This window comes from Aristolochia californica, unplaced genomic scaffold (assembly GCF_029961685.1).
Source record: "Aristolochia californica isolate CCGP_79_NKW_82.1479 unplaced genomic scaffold, dmAriCali1.0.hap1 SCAF_2, whole genome shotgun sequence".
NCBI classification, from domain to species: Eukaryota; Viridiplantae; Streptophyta; class Magnoliopsida; order Piperales; family Aristolochiaceae; genus Aristolochia; species Aristolochia californica.
The window spans coordinates 13,154,764-13,169,588 of NW_027181881.1; the positions used below are offsets into that span (position 1 = coordinate 13,154,764).

The 14,825-nt window shown below is 40.8% G+C and overlaps 1 protein-coding gene across 1 annotated transcript in view; it reads left to right on the forward strand.

Annotated features, from left to right (window-relative positions):
* LOC137956161 (G-protein coupled receptor 1) overlaps nucleotides 1-14,825 on the forward strand; it is a 43,578-nt gene that overhangs the window by 15,765 nt on the left and 12,988 nt on the right. Inside the window, exons 4-6 of the mRNA XM_068803528.1 lie at nucleotides 350-444; nucleotides 13,950-14,051; nucleotides 14,175-14,231. Coding sequence (XP_068659629.1) covers nucleotides 350-444; nucleotides 13,950-14,051; nucleotides 14,175-14,231 — 254 coding nt within the window. The remainder of the gene's footprint in view (nucleotides 1-349; nucleotides 445-13,949; nucleotides 14,052-14,174; nucleotides 14,232-14,825) is intronic.

Genomic DNA, 14,825 nt, shown 5'->3' on the forward strand with positions numbered 1-14,825 from the left:
AAAGCTTTCATTTCACTTTCTGAATTGAGTTTTAGGGAAACAAGTTTACCAACCCCATTAAGAGTTTATACTTTGGATCGTTCTTTATCTATTAAAATGGAAATATTTACTTAACATAAAAGAAAATGTTCTTTCGAACATATAAGAGAAAAAAGATGATAGCATTTGAGAACCTGCTTGCTATTGTTACCTCATTTTGAACATGGGATGAGAATCTTCTATTGACCATGTGGGAAGGCTCCACTCAAGAGAAAGAAGTCATGAAAATTAACATCCATTTTGTGACCGTATAAGACACTTTAGGATATGGTTTTTTCTTTAAAAATAATGAAGGGATTTATTTATGCAGGAACTTCACTTGCTATGACTATTATGCGTTCTATAGGTAATGACTATGACCAATTTGGTGCCTGGTGTTGGACGCAAACTGGACGGACAGGAAAGGCATGTGGGAAGTCTAACTGCAACCCTTCTCTCTCTCTCTCTGTCTCTCTCTCTCTCTCTCTCTTTGTCGTTTTTATAGGACATAAGCTTCTTTATTTATTGCATGCTTATGAAAGGAAGCTTCTGGTTGAGTTTTCTGTTTGAAGTTTCTTAAAACTTTATGTGCTGGCAAATGTAATGTTGAGAATGTTCTGAAAGATTTCAGGAAGTGTTTATTGATGTTTTTAATACTTTAGCAAGAGGTTATTGGTAATAAGTTTTCAAGACCATATGACATGTGTTTTGGTCTGTCTGGACAAACCTTTTTGAGATCCTAATACAAATGCAACATGCTCCTAGAACCTGTCTGACTTGACTAGTATAGCCATCTCTTGGGTATGATTTTTTGTTACATATTCTATTCATGGAGGGATCGACTAGCATCAGTGATGCAGTCCAAACTTTAGTTAAGGAGCAAGAGCTGGGGCATAAAACATGATAAATATGCAAAAATGAAGAAAATATGAAGGAGAGGAGAAGAAGCAAAGGGGGAAGAGAGTTTTTGACAAGCAGCAAAGGATACTACCATTCAATCTACCATTCAATTTTTTGTGATGGAATAACCCATTTGGAGACATTAATTTTATCAATCTATCATTCAATTTTGTGATGGAAAATGGGGTCCATTGCAAATGGATTCCCACATATCTAAGCTATTCGACTGAATGAAGACTTCAATTCTATATTCCCGATATTGATATTGGGTCTTATCACACTTTAGAGGGGAAAAGGGTCATGATCCTCCAAAAATGCAATGCTCTCATATGCTACCATACCTAAATACAAACTCCTAATAGAATAAGGCTAATTTTTTTGTTGTCCTTGTTGAATTTATGGAAAAGAGAAATACTTCATTGGCTTCTTATAATCAGAGTACATGAACCTCTATTTATAATAGAGGAAAGTAGTAGAGTCCAATTAAAATTAAATACCTTTGTCCCAATGACACCCAAACAACACTGAAAAATAAGTCCTAGCATAATTAAATAACCCAATATAAATAGAAGACTAACATGACTAAAACACCTTTAAACTGAAACTCTTCTGTGAGACCTCCTTCCATAATAATTGTTGCTCTGTAAGACTTCTTATTGTGTAAGACTCATAATGCCACCTCACGTGGTGGGATGGTGGGTCCCACCAGCTCGTGTGATTATGGTGGGTCCATATCTTATAGGCTTAGACCCATTTTCCAATACTCCCCCTCAAGTTGGGGGTGAGAGAACATCATGAACTCCTAGCTTGCTGCAAATGATGTGTAAGGTCTTCTCGTATAAAATGGCAGTCCTCCATATATTCCAACACTCTCCCTCACGCTGATGCTCTCTTCCATGAGGCACAACTGGCATACGATAAGTGAGAGTAAAATCACTCCAAGTCATATGACATCGCTCCATACTTCAGTCATAACCCATGCTGGATGTAGGGCACACTCCTATCATTACCAGGTAGTGGCACTCCTATCTTTCACAGGTAGTGGGTCTATACGTAGTGCTCAAAAGTGTAGTAAAAACTCCTCCATCACCGTGTCCCTCCACAGGACAATGACTCTCAAGTGGTAGGAGTAATAAATGCCAATTAAGGGGGGGGTAACATATATGTAGTAATAAGCTCCTCCATCACGGTGTCCCAACCCGGGCATCAACTCTCACAGGTAGAAATGAGTGATAAATGCTTGTCATTCTCAAGACGGCGATAAAAGATGTGATACGTGATAAATGCCTGTCATTCACAAGACGACAATAATAGACGTGATAAGTTGGTAATGCCTATCATTCACAAGACGATAAAAGACCCATGGGTATATATATATGAAAAAAAGTCTCAATGGACTTAAAACACCCAACCATGATGGACTTAAACTCCCAACTGAAGCAACACAAAAGGTTGGCCCAAAGATATATGTGAGAGTCAAATAAAGGATGGTAGGAGAAAGGTTGCCAAATAACCAATGGGTAATGGGTAAAGAGGAAGATAGGATGCTAAGGCCACCACTTCTTCAATAATAATGTCTCATTTATAGAGATACAATAGCTGCAGCTAAAATGGGCCTGGGCCTATATAAAACGAACCAAAATAATAAAAATCCTTGTAAAGGACCCATGAAATAATCCGATACAATATGCTGACCAAGGAATACGTTGCGAATATCTCAAAATAATAATCCAGTCAGAGAAATAGAATCGAGTCGAGCCGAGTCAGGTATCACCAATAATTACCACAATTATTACTGCGACTCAGGATTCTTGATCTTCAATTTTCTTTGCTGCAAAAAATTTCTTCTTAGATGCAAAAGCTTCAATCTTTTGTGCTCCCCCTTTCTTGAATATTTTGATCACATAAAACTTACCATAACATATGGAATAAAATACCTCTTTCTTGTACTTCTTGTACTTATCCCCCTCAAGCTAGCAGGTAATGGCAATGTTCCCAGCTTGAACCAAATAACATAGATGTAGTAACCGAAAAAGGGGTAAGTGAGATATTTTCCTGATATAGTTGATCAATAACAACAACTCAAAAAGTGATGCAAAACAAATGGCTTAAATTCGGATTTTTCAATGCAATAGGATATCATTATGACCTTTAATTCTTCCAATGCGAATATATCCTTAAATATATATCAGATTGACATGAATTTTTTTTCTTCTGAAACTAGACTTAAATACTTTTCATCCAAGTATAAATTCTCTTAAAGTCTATGAGCGTGAGAGAGAGGCGATTTCGGGCAAAAATCGAAGAAAAATAACGTTACGCGTAACGTGCGGCAGTCGACGCTTATTGTGCGCCGGTGAAACGCGTAACGTGCGTCGATTTTCGAAAATGAATCGAGACCTTTCTTCGGTCACCATCCCTACAGCCGGTGATCGGAACCCTCGATGGCAGACTTCCGGCAAGGATGTAGACTCCTTCGATGACAATCGACGGAAAGAAGTTGACTTTCCGAGAAGACAGAAATTCCGAAACAGAAAACCTTGAACCTTCCCTCCGACAAGCCAGCGGAACTTCCTATGGAAGGTTTCGACGCCAGCTGGAAGACGATCTCCCTGCGAAAGAAAAGGAACCCCCCTTTCCGTTTCAGCTACGGAAAACACAGAGTTATAGTGGAGAAAGTCGCCCAGAGCTCCGGACAGGTGATTCCCATCTCCTCTATCGTTGGATCAAAGATGTCCTTCATCTGTGTTCCGATGGAAGCCACTTCAAGCTTTGTCATTCAGTTCCAATGAGTCACGAACGAAGTTGATGTAATTAGGGATATTAGGGATCCTAATTGATTGAGGAGTTTCCCTAAATATGTAATGGAAATAGTATAAATAGGGGTCTTGGTTGAAGGATTCAATCAAACTCTCCTCTTCTCAACTCGTGGAAGAATCTCTCTCTAACCTAAGGTCTCTTTTCTCTTTTTTCTCTTCTCCTCTCTCTCTCTCTCTCTCTCTCTCTCTCTCTCTCTCTCTTTCTCTCTCTCTTTGCTCTTTTTCTCTTCTCTCTCCCTTCTCTTCTTCCTCTCTCATCTTGTTCGAGGTTTCAAGCATGGGGTTCTAAATTCATCATGGTATCAGAGCATCAAATTTAGGATCCCCACGTCAAAAGAATACTCTAAGAAGTTATGATCAAAACTACTCATAGAAAGCTCTTTGTGAAGCAAGATTGAAGCTTGTGAGATAAGTTTTTCATTCTTGTTATTATGACTTAATGCTCTTGGTTTTCTAACCTTTAGAAGATGGTTCAGAGATGATTTTATTGTTGTCTTTATCTTATGAAATTATTGAGATTTATGCATCTCAGATTAGAAGAAGTTTACCAAGGCAGTTATAATTTCGTGGGAACAAGATTTTCCTGATGAAGAAAAATGTTCTTGAGCCTATTATGAGTGGTTTTTTATCCATTGGATTTTAGAAATCTAATTACTTAGCTTCTATGCTATGCTTCTCCATTAACCGAGTTGTTTGAAGAACTCTACTCGGTTTTGTGATTTTTTGGAGAATTGGTTGATTGTTCTTGAAAAATGTAGAAGAGAATATTGTGTTTTACTTAAAAGGAAGTAAACACAAAATAAGTAAGGAAATGGTCATTTGGAAAGTTTAGTTGGCGCCAATCTATTTGAAGAAAGATTGTTGTTTTTTGAGATCTCACATTCAATCAATATCTTCTTGATTAGGCCCGATTTGTTTGATTTTCAATCACTTATATCATGCCTAATTCATGATGAAGTGAATCTATACTGGTTTATTCTAAGTTCGAGTCAAATATATTTTTGGAATAATTTTGGAAAGATCTAATTCGAAATTGCCACCTCACCTTACTTGATCTAATGCTTATTGATTGATTTTTGCTATTCTCTACAAGGAAGACTAGAGAATTGATTATAGAAATTTTTGGCCAGCAAGTTTACTGGCCTAAGAGGGTTCCCTCCTTGCCTAAAGGCTTGATAAGCTCAGGTTCTCCTCCCATCTACCCGAGCTAGTCTTGGCTGCACTTGAATCTCCAAGCTGCTTACTTAGGCTACTTCAAATTTGAGTACATTATTACCCTTGAATGACCTCTTATGATTGAAGAATACATGGGTAGCTAGGATGATATTCTCAAGATTATTACCATATCCTTGCGAGGAATATCAAATTTCTTAAGCTGGTCCACATCGGTTCGACGATTCCTTATGATAAGGGACCTACTTGGTCACCTCACCAAACTTGGGCCACCCATTGATGAAGAAGAAGTTGCTTATGCTAAGTGGTTAAAAAATGATACTTTGGTAATTAGTTGGCTCATCAACAACATGGAAGAACCTGTCTCCAACAATGTTGTTCATCTCGACACCGCCAAGCAAATTTGGGAGACATGAGCTAAGTTGTACTCTAGCTCTGATAACTTACACAGACCATATGATATTCTCCAAAGAATGTTTAACACTAAACAAAGAGAAAATATCAATGAATATTTGGCTCCTTTTAGAGGCCTTCTTCAAGAATGGAAGCTAGCTCAGCCTACCTCCACCGATGTCTCTATCCAAGACAAGCAGAAGGAAACCTTAGCCACTACCATTTGCCTAGCAAATATTAAGCCATATCTTGAGGTTGCTAATAGTCAACTCCTTAGCGCCTCTAATATTCCCACCTTTGATAATATATGTGCCACATTACTCCGCATTCTAGATTTTTTTCCCCTTCTCCTTCTAAAGTGTTATCCGCTATGTACTCCGGGCATGGGGGAACATCAACCATTTGCGGCTGAGGCTGTGGAAGAAATTATAGAGGAGGACAAGGAAGAGGTGGAAGGAATGGTTTATTCAAAACAAAAGGCAGGGACTGCACCCATTGTGGGAAATATGGCCACACTATAGATCAGTGTTGGAAAATCCATGGCATACTGTTATGGGTTAAGGCTCCCCACCAACAGAAAAGAAAACCTTTACCGATGATGAGTATGGCTTATTCCAGAAAATGAAAATTCTGATGCTCTCTCCTCCAAGTTCCTCCTCAACTACTGCTACTACAACCACCACTTCAGGTATACTCTTTGCCACTTCCTCCTCTTCATCCTAGATAATTGACTCAGGGGCCTCCGAGCATCTCACAGTTAACAAAAATCTACTCCACTTAGTTTCTCCTTGTCTCTCGAATAAATTTGTTACCATAGCTGATGGCTCCCAAACTAAAGTTCTCGGGAAAGGATCCACCTCTGTTCCACCATCATTTCCACTCACAGATATTCTTTTTGTTCCTACCTTTTCCTTGAATCTTTTATCTGTTAGTCAGCTAACACAATATTTCAATTGCTCAATTACCTTCTCACCCACTTCCTGTGTGTTTCAGGATTTCACAACGAAGAAGGTGATTGGTGGAGGCCGTGAATAAGGAGGGCTCTACTACCTGGAGGTGCCTCAAATAAATACCGTCTCAACCAAGGACACCGAGACAAGTTTATGGCACCATCAGTTGGGACATCCATCCGCACAATCTCTTCATCTTCCTTTTCACAAACACCAGAGGACCACATACTCACCTCGTCCAGAACTTAAAAGTGTTGCTCCTTTTTTGTTGATTCACACAGATGTATGGGGACCCTTAAGTGTCTTAAACATTTCCCGAGTCAAGGACTTTATTACCTTTATTGATGATTTTACTCGTACCACATGGCTATTTCTCTTTAAAGAGCGATTTGAAATACTATCTATTTTTAAATCCTTACTTAGGTCTGATAATGCCAAAGAATATACTTCCAGAGATCTTGACTATTTTTGTCAAGAGAATGACATTATCCATTAAACATCTTGTGCCTACACCGCTTAATAGAATGGTGTAGCAGAACGGAAGAACGGTCACCTTCTTGAGGTAGCTCGCAACTTATTGTATACCATGAAAGCACCATACTTTTATTGGCCGCATGCCATCCTTACTGCATGCTTTTTTATAAATAGGCTACCCTCTTCCGTTCTCTGTCATAAATCCCCATATTTCTTATTGTTTCCACATGTTGATCCTTTTTCGCTTCCCTTGAAAGTCTTCGGTTGTACATGCTTTGTTCATATTACCTCCCCACAACATAGTAAACTTGATCCAAAATCTATCAAGTGTATCTTCTTAGGATACTCTTGTCAGAGCTAGGTGGTTCCGGTCCACCTGGGTTAGGTTCCGTCCACCCCTGGTCCACCGATGGGTTAGGTACTTGGCTTTCCGCACTTAACAGACTGGTCTTTTGGGTTGTATTGGCTAGGCGTCTGACTCAGAACTCTGAAGTTAAGTGTGAGAATGGTGGGTGTCAGAGCTAAGTGGTTCCGGTCCACCTGGGTTAGGTTCTGTCCACCCCTAGTCCACTGATGGGTTAGGTACTTGGCTTTCTGCACTTGACAGACTGGTCTTTTGGGTTGTATTGGCTAGGCATTTGACATGGTATCAGAGCTAGGTCCGGCACGTCCCGCCTTCGAATCCCGTGGGGAGCGGTAAGGGGCGGGGTGGGTGTCAGAGGTGGTTCCGGTCTACCTCTCTTCAGTAGGTTGGCTTTCCGCACTTAAATGACTAGTCTGTTAGGTTGTATTGGCCAGCCTCTTGACAACTCTCACATGCAGAAGGGTTATATTTGCTACAATCCCACTCTCCAAAGATTACTTGTGTCCAGGGATGTAACTTTTTTTTAAGACTCTTCATACTACTCTGACAATGCCCCTCTAGGTTTATCTTCTGAACCAGCCTCTGCTCGACTGGTTGTGCCCTGTGCTACAAAAATTGTTCAACCTCCTGAAGCACTGGCTGACACCACACCTGTGGAGTTTATTAATCCCATCGAGGTAAGTCCATCTTCTCCTGTTCCTTTTGGACCACAATATCATACTCGATCCATTGCCTTAAGAAAAGAACCTAGAACTTGCACTAGGCCCTCTACTTCTCACCCCATATCCAATTTTGTGTCTCACCATGATTTATCCTCTTCAATTTGTTAATTTCTTGCGTCTATCTCCTCCATCTCTATCCCACACTCCTATCAGGAGGCTCTGAAACATCTAGGGTGGAAGGCGGCAATGGACGAAGAAATGCAGGCACTCTATGAGAATCAGACATGGGCTCTATACAGTTAAACACAATCCAGATGGGTCAGTTGCTCGCCTTAAGGCATACCTCATTGCCAAAGGTTATATGCAGTGTTATGAGATTGATTATGAGGAAACATTCTCTCTGGTGGCCAAAATGAACTTAGTACGTATTTTATTATCTCTTGCTGCTAATTCTTTTTGGCCGGTCTATCAGCTTGATGTAAAAATGCTTTCCTCAATGGGGATATAAAGGAAGAAATTTATATGCAACAACCACTTGGATTTGTGGTTGAGGGGGAGTCGGTATGTCGATTGAAGAAATCCCTTTATGGTATAAAACAGTCTCCTCGTGCATGGTTTGATAAATTTAGCCAAGCACTGATACGGGTCGGATTTCACAGATGTTCCATAGATCATTCTGTGTTTCTCAAAGACACACCTAAAGGGAAAGTGATTTTGGCTATATATGTTGATGATATTGTTTTAATCGGCAGTGATCTCGAGGGCATTCAGGAAACCAAGGAAAAGATATGTGAAGAATTAAAGACAAAAGATCTTGGACTAAATACTTTCTGGTTATTGAAGTACTACAGTCCAAACATGAGATTATACTATCTCAAAGAAAGTATGTCCTTGATCTATTGGAGGAGACAAGAATGATGGGGTGTAGACTAGCAAACACCCATATGGATTCAATTACAAAATTATCTGTAGGCACTGGAGAAGATGTAGATATAGGAAAATATCAAAGATTTGTGGGGAAACTCATTTTTCTGTGTAACAAGGCCAAATATATCATATGCAGTAAGTGTGGTGAGTCAATACATGCACAAACCACAACTTATTCATGGGCAAGCACTAGAAAGAATATTGCGATATTTGAAAGGAGCTTCAGGAAGAGGGCTTCTCTATAAGAACAATGGTCACTTCATCATAGAAGGGTTCTTAGATGCAGACTGGGCCGGATCCCCGGATGTCAGAAAATCTACTTCAGGATATTGTACAATGGTTAGAGGGAATTTGGTTACATGGAGAAGCAAGAAGCAGAATGTAGTTGTAAGGTCCAGTGTAGAAGCAGAATACAGGGTCATAGCACACATAGTTAGTGAGCTTCTATGGATCAAATCCCTTCTCACTGAACTGGGATTCTATAAAGAAGCTCATATGGATCTACATTGCGATAATCAGGCGGCAATACATATCACCTCAAATCCGGTCTTCCATGAGAGAACAAAGCACATTGAGGTAGACTACCATTTTATACGAGAAAAATCCCAAGCCGGCATATTGTCTCTCAAACATATCTCCTCACAAGGGCAAGTTGCAGACATTCTCACCAAACTAATCACTCATAAGATCTTGTCCACTATTCGCAACAAGCTGGGCATTTATGATGTTTTCTCATCCCCAACTTGAGAGGGAGTGTTATAAGGTGGGACCAAACCCACCCATGACCACACGAACTGGCATGATTAGTCACCGCATGAGGTGGCATGATGAGTCATCACACGAGCTAGAATCCTCATCACATGAGTTGGAAGATTTGACAATCTTCCTTGATTAATGTAATTGATTTATCTTCCCTTGATTGATATAATTTAGTTAATCATGATTGATGTAATTAGGGATATTAGGGATCCTAATTGATTAAGGAGTTTCCCTAAATATGTAATGGAAATAGTATAAATAGGGGTTTTGTTGAAGGATTCAATCAAGCTCTCCTCTTCTCAACTCATGGAAGAATCTCTCTCTAGTCTAAAATCTCTTTTCTCTTCTCTCCTCTCTACCCGAGCTCTCTCTCTCTCTCTTTGCTTTTTTTCTCTTCTCTCTCCCTTTTCTTCTTTCTCTCTCATCTTGCTCGAGGTTTCAAGCATGGGGTCCTAAATTCAACACATGAGAAGGAGTATTGAAGGAGGATATGGTTGGTTGTTTCTTCCTCTGTATTGCAGAATGGACACAGGGGATCAATAGAGGGGTGGCCTCTCCATCTAAGCACGTTTGCTATGAGGATTTTATTGAGGCATGCACTCCACTTGAAGAATTTCACTTTGGGTGGGGCGCAAAGGCGCCATGAGAAATTTACCTCATGCTCCACTTGATTTAAGTGCCAACCTTTGTTGTATCCGTAAGCGGATGTCACAAAAAAGACACTGCTCTTATCAGACCACCAAATGAGCTTATCCAACAAGGTAGACTGCAAATGAAAAGATTGAATAGATTCCATCTGCCGACATGCCTCCAAGACCTCTGTATCTGACAGACCCCTTAGGGGTGGAAGCTCCAACCACCGCCCTTGAAATCCTCGGCCACCGAAATCTCTTGCCGCAAAGAGAGAAGAAAAAGATTTCTGAACGAGCTTTGGAAAGGCTCCTTCCCCGCCCACCACTCTCCCCAATAGGTTGACTCGTCCGAGGCAGTCCCAAGGGTGCTGAGTTGGCCGAGCTGATTTGGTTGGGCAATGGCTCAGTTCGGGGACGGGCCAGTGAACCCGAAGGAAGAGCATCCCTTCGGCGCCGAGGTCTCTCCGGCGAGCTCATCGTACACAACTCACCGAAAGACACTTAATCCAAATGCAATCCTCTCTGAAAACGATCTTCAGAAAAAAAGGATCAATCCATCACGAGGTTAGAGCGATGAAAGCCATGGCCACGTCCATCGTTCTTCTCTCCGCCGTGTCCTCGCCCCATCGTATTGGTGTTCCGAAGGAGTGCACGATTCTATTAAACACATCGTCCGACCATAGCTCTGTCCGCAATCCCCTTATCGAAATCCATTGTCCAAGGGGGCAGCAGATCGAGGTATCCAACCATTCCGAGATTGAGAGTATCTGGTCTTGTTCCAGAATCGTGGTTGAGAGAGCAGCATCCATTTCCACATTTGATTAGAGAAAAACCAACCCTTTCCGGGGATTCAGCATTGAAATTTTTGGCATGTATTCAGTTTGGAGTCTATCGTGAAACCATGATGCCATGTCCTCTCCCTTCCATCCTTTCAATCAAGCCTCCACGACTATTGTTGACCGCAGAGCATTCATGCCTGAATGGTGTAGTTTTGTGGAGTGGGTTGGGGGATTTTATAAGGGGGGGGGGGGGAAGGGAGGGAGTGTTCATCGCAATTTCTTAGGGGGTCCAATGGGGGTGATTCTTTGCCGTCGGCAGAGAATCATCACTTTCTTGTGCGATGGCGAGGATGCTGTCCCGCAATGTATCCCAATTGAAAGAAGAACTAGAGGCCTCTGGGAGATAAATTCGTGCCATGATGAGATTACCTTTGCTTTGCACGATCTTGCACTCTTGAATCCCTTTCTTCCGGAACAACGAGAAGGAGAAGGAGATCTCCCCGACTTTAATCTTTGCAGTCCCAGCAAGGTCGCATTTGCAATGTCATTGAGGCATCGAACAAAATCCGGGATCGCAGCCATCGGGATTGAGATAATAGATCTTCTCATCCCGTTCCTAATTGTGATTCTCAAAACAATTCCGGGCCTTTCTAATTTCAAATCCAGCGAAAGTTCGGTGCTTCTGAAATTCCACTAGGTCATCGAAGATCTTCTCTTCTCCTTCTTTTCTGCTTTTCTATTTCTAGCCGTCATCCACCAACCACTCTCCTCCGTCACCGATGATGTTCCTTTGCCGTCGTGCCCCATCTGCGCCACTGCGGTAGCCACATCTGCACCACGGAAGTGACAGTCTGGGGGTGGTTGGAACAAAGGGGAGGTGGGCACCCCTTCGCAGTCGAGAACTACTGGGGAGCGCCCCCTTCCTTCTCACCATGGCGGCGAGAGACCCTGAAGGGGTTCCTTTCCTCTCGTCACTTGCTCATCGCACCTCAACCCTCAAACTATCATGGTTCTACTGTTATGGTCCTGGGTTAAGTACCTATGTCTTCCGCTCCTAACAGGCCAATCTTTTGGGTAGTATTGGCTAGGTGCTTAACATTTGGTATCAGAGCGGGCTCCCACGTAGCGAGTCCGAGTCTCGGGACGCGCAAAGGCCAGATTAAAATACTGGTAGGTCCTTGTGATAAGCCCTGGGTCGGGCCAGTGTTGTTGCGTGGGCGCAAAGGCTGGATTAAAATACTAGTAGGTCGCGTCTAGGTACTATCGCGGTTGGGCCAGTGTCGTTGCGCCGCCGTGGTCGTCGGCTCGCGAAGGTGGAGTGTGATGTTATGGTCCTGGGTTAAGTACCTATGTCTTCCGCTCCTAGCAGGCCGGTCTTTTGGGTAGTATTGGCTAGATGCTTAACATCTACAATATCACTTGCGGATGATCAGTATCATCACACTATTAACACACTGAAATATGCAGATTGTGCAAAAGAGATTTGTTAATCCAGTCTGAAAGTATTTTGCACCTTGGTGTTCAATTATTATGTTTGGGTTGCCTTGCCGCACTTACAGTAAATTGCCTCTAAGGCCAATTACATGCTGCCTACATAGGGACTAATGCCACTTATTGGTAATAACATCCAACTTGCATAAGCTCGCTTTCACTTAGATTTACAACAGCAAACTAAGTTATCCAACCTAGACCCTCAAAAAGAAATTTCCAATAGCTCACTAGGCTACACAAGCTAAGATCCACACTAGGATTTGCAGCAATAACTCACTAGGCATACCTGGCCTAGACTTGCATAGAGATTTTCAACGACGCTTGCCTACATAAGGACTAATGACTCATAACAGTAACTAATAAGGCTAAATGACCTTCTCTTCTTGGCCTCACAAGCTTCTCTCTAACAATTTGAGATGAAGACGATCTTACCTTGCCAAGCTTGAGTTGTTAAGATGGCTATGGACTGGTCGGACGGTTTTCATAAACGCCTTTTTCTTCTTTTTTTGGATGTTTGGCTTCATTGGCTTGGTCATTCGGACGAACTACCCAACGAGCACTTCAGTATATTTTCTCTTTCATCTTTGGTCAGGTAGTTTATGTCCGATTAGTCAGCCTTCATTGGTAGCCTCCTTGATTTTCTTTTGGCTAGCCAGGTGACTGTATGAATTAATACATATAGAAACTTTTCTCTCTCATGTTTGGTTGGACGAATGCAGTCTAGTGGGACAGGGGTAGTCCAGTTGGCCTTCTTAACATAATCTTGTTTTCCTCTTTTTCTTTTTCTGCATTCATCCAGCTTGCAGTTTGATTGCTTGGGCGAACGGGCTCTAAATATGCCTCTTCTCTCTTCTGTCTAGTTGGGTGAGGGATGTCCGTCCAGATGACTCTGCTAGGCCATTCAAAGGGCATATTTTCTAGTATGAGCAGCTTACTTTCCTTTCTATATGGATCGTTTAGATTGTCTTTGGCAGGTTGAACGGATCTGTTGTCAGAAATTTCAGTTGGAGGTGTGTGTTCAGGTGTTAGTGAAATTTGGTGCATTAAAAGAAGAGGCCTTTTTTTATGTTATTCAGTATATTAAACTTTGGTGAAGGCTTCCAAAATAGAAGGGTAAGATTACCCAATTTCCTATAGATGGTTTCAGCCACTCACATACGGAGATACCAATTGATCTTGAGTTTTTCCTAAGGCTTCCAAAATAGAAGGCTAAGAATACGCAATTTCCTATAGATGGTTTCAGCCACTCACATACGGAGATACCAATTGATCTTGAGTTTCTCCTACTTATTTCTTGTTTGCAATTTTTAGAACTCTTCTGTGTATTTGAAACAAATTTCATACCCTGTAAAAGTTTGTGAAGTCTTTTGTACTAGACTTGATCGTACCTGTAATAAGAACTATACCTATAAGTGTGATTGTTAGCTCTTGCTATGTTTTCCCATATTTGTAGAAATATTTTTTGGAATTTGACATCTAATCGTATTCTGAAATGGAGCTTTATAAATTTTTAAAAAATCGAAGCATATTTCTTTAGTCTGTCTTTGCTCTCTGTGTACTGGTTTTGTTATCATTTCTTATCCTGAAGTAATGTATCTATGACTGCAGGTAATTCATTTTATGACATTTTATGCTCCACTATGGGGGGCAATACTTTTCAATGGAGTTACATATTTCCAAGTGATCCGTATGATAAATAATGCCACTCGTGTATGTTGACCCTCTCTATTACAAATGTTACTTTGACAATGTCTTTAAGTCAATATAAGGTTAGATGCTATGATAAATTCACAACATAAAATACTTCCTGATTGGACTATATGGAACTTTCAGATGGCAGTTGGCATGTCAGATAGGTCATATCAATTTGATGCAAGGGCAGACATGAAGGTGCGATTTGTTAATAACTTCTTTATATAGTTTTAATTTATATTTTTATTCACAGAGAAATGTAAAGTTCATTCATTTTTGGCCTGCCATGTCAGTTCCAAAAATATGTGAACCATATGAATTATCAGTGTTTTCGGCAACTTTCCTATTGACATGCACATCCTTTTTTTTTAAATGGTTCGGATTTCTGATGCTTTATTGCTTAATATAATTAGAAGCATACAAAGAATATAAACCTTTTTGCTTCACTTCTTGATAGAACAATGTCATTAACATATACTATCAAGACTATAACCCCTAATAATCTCTTCATAACAAACTAGGACTAGTTGTAAAGACTTCTTTGAGAAACCAAAGGACATGATCACTGTTGAATTTATTGAACCAAGTACTTCGGCTTTCATTTGAGCCATAAATTGCTTCTTTAGTTTGCAAACCTTCCCAGTCTCTCCTTGAGCAACATACCCTCCACGTACACCTCCCCATGTAACTTTTTATATAAGAAGACATTTTGATATCTAATTGAAAGAGAGTCCAGCTTTTCTTCACTACCACAAAAATTAGGATATCTATGGAACTTGTTGAATAATTTAT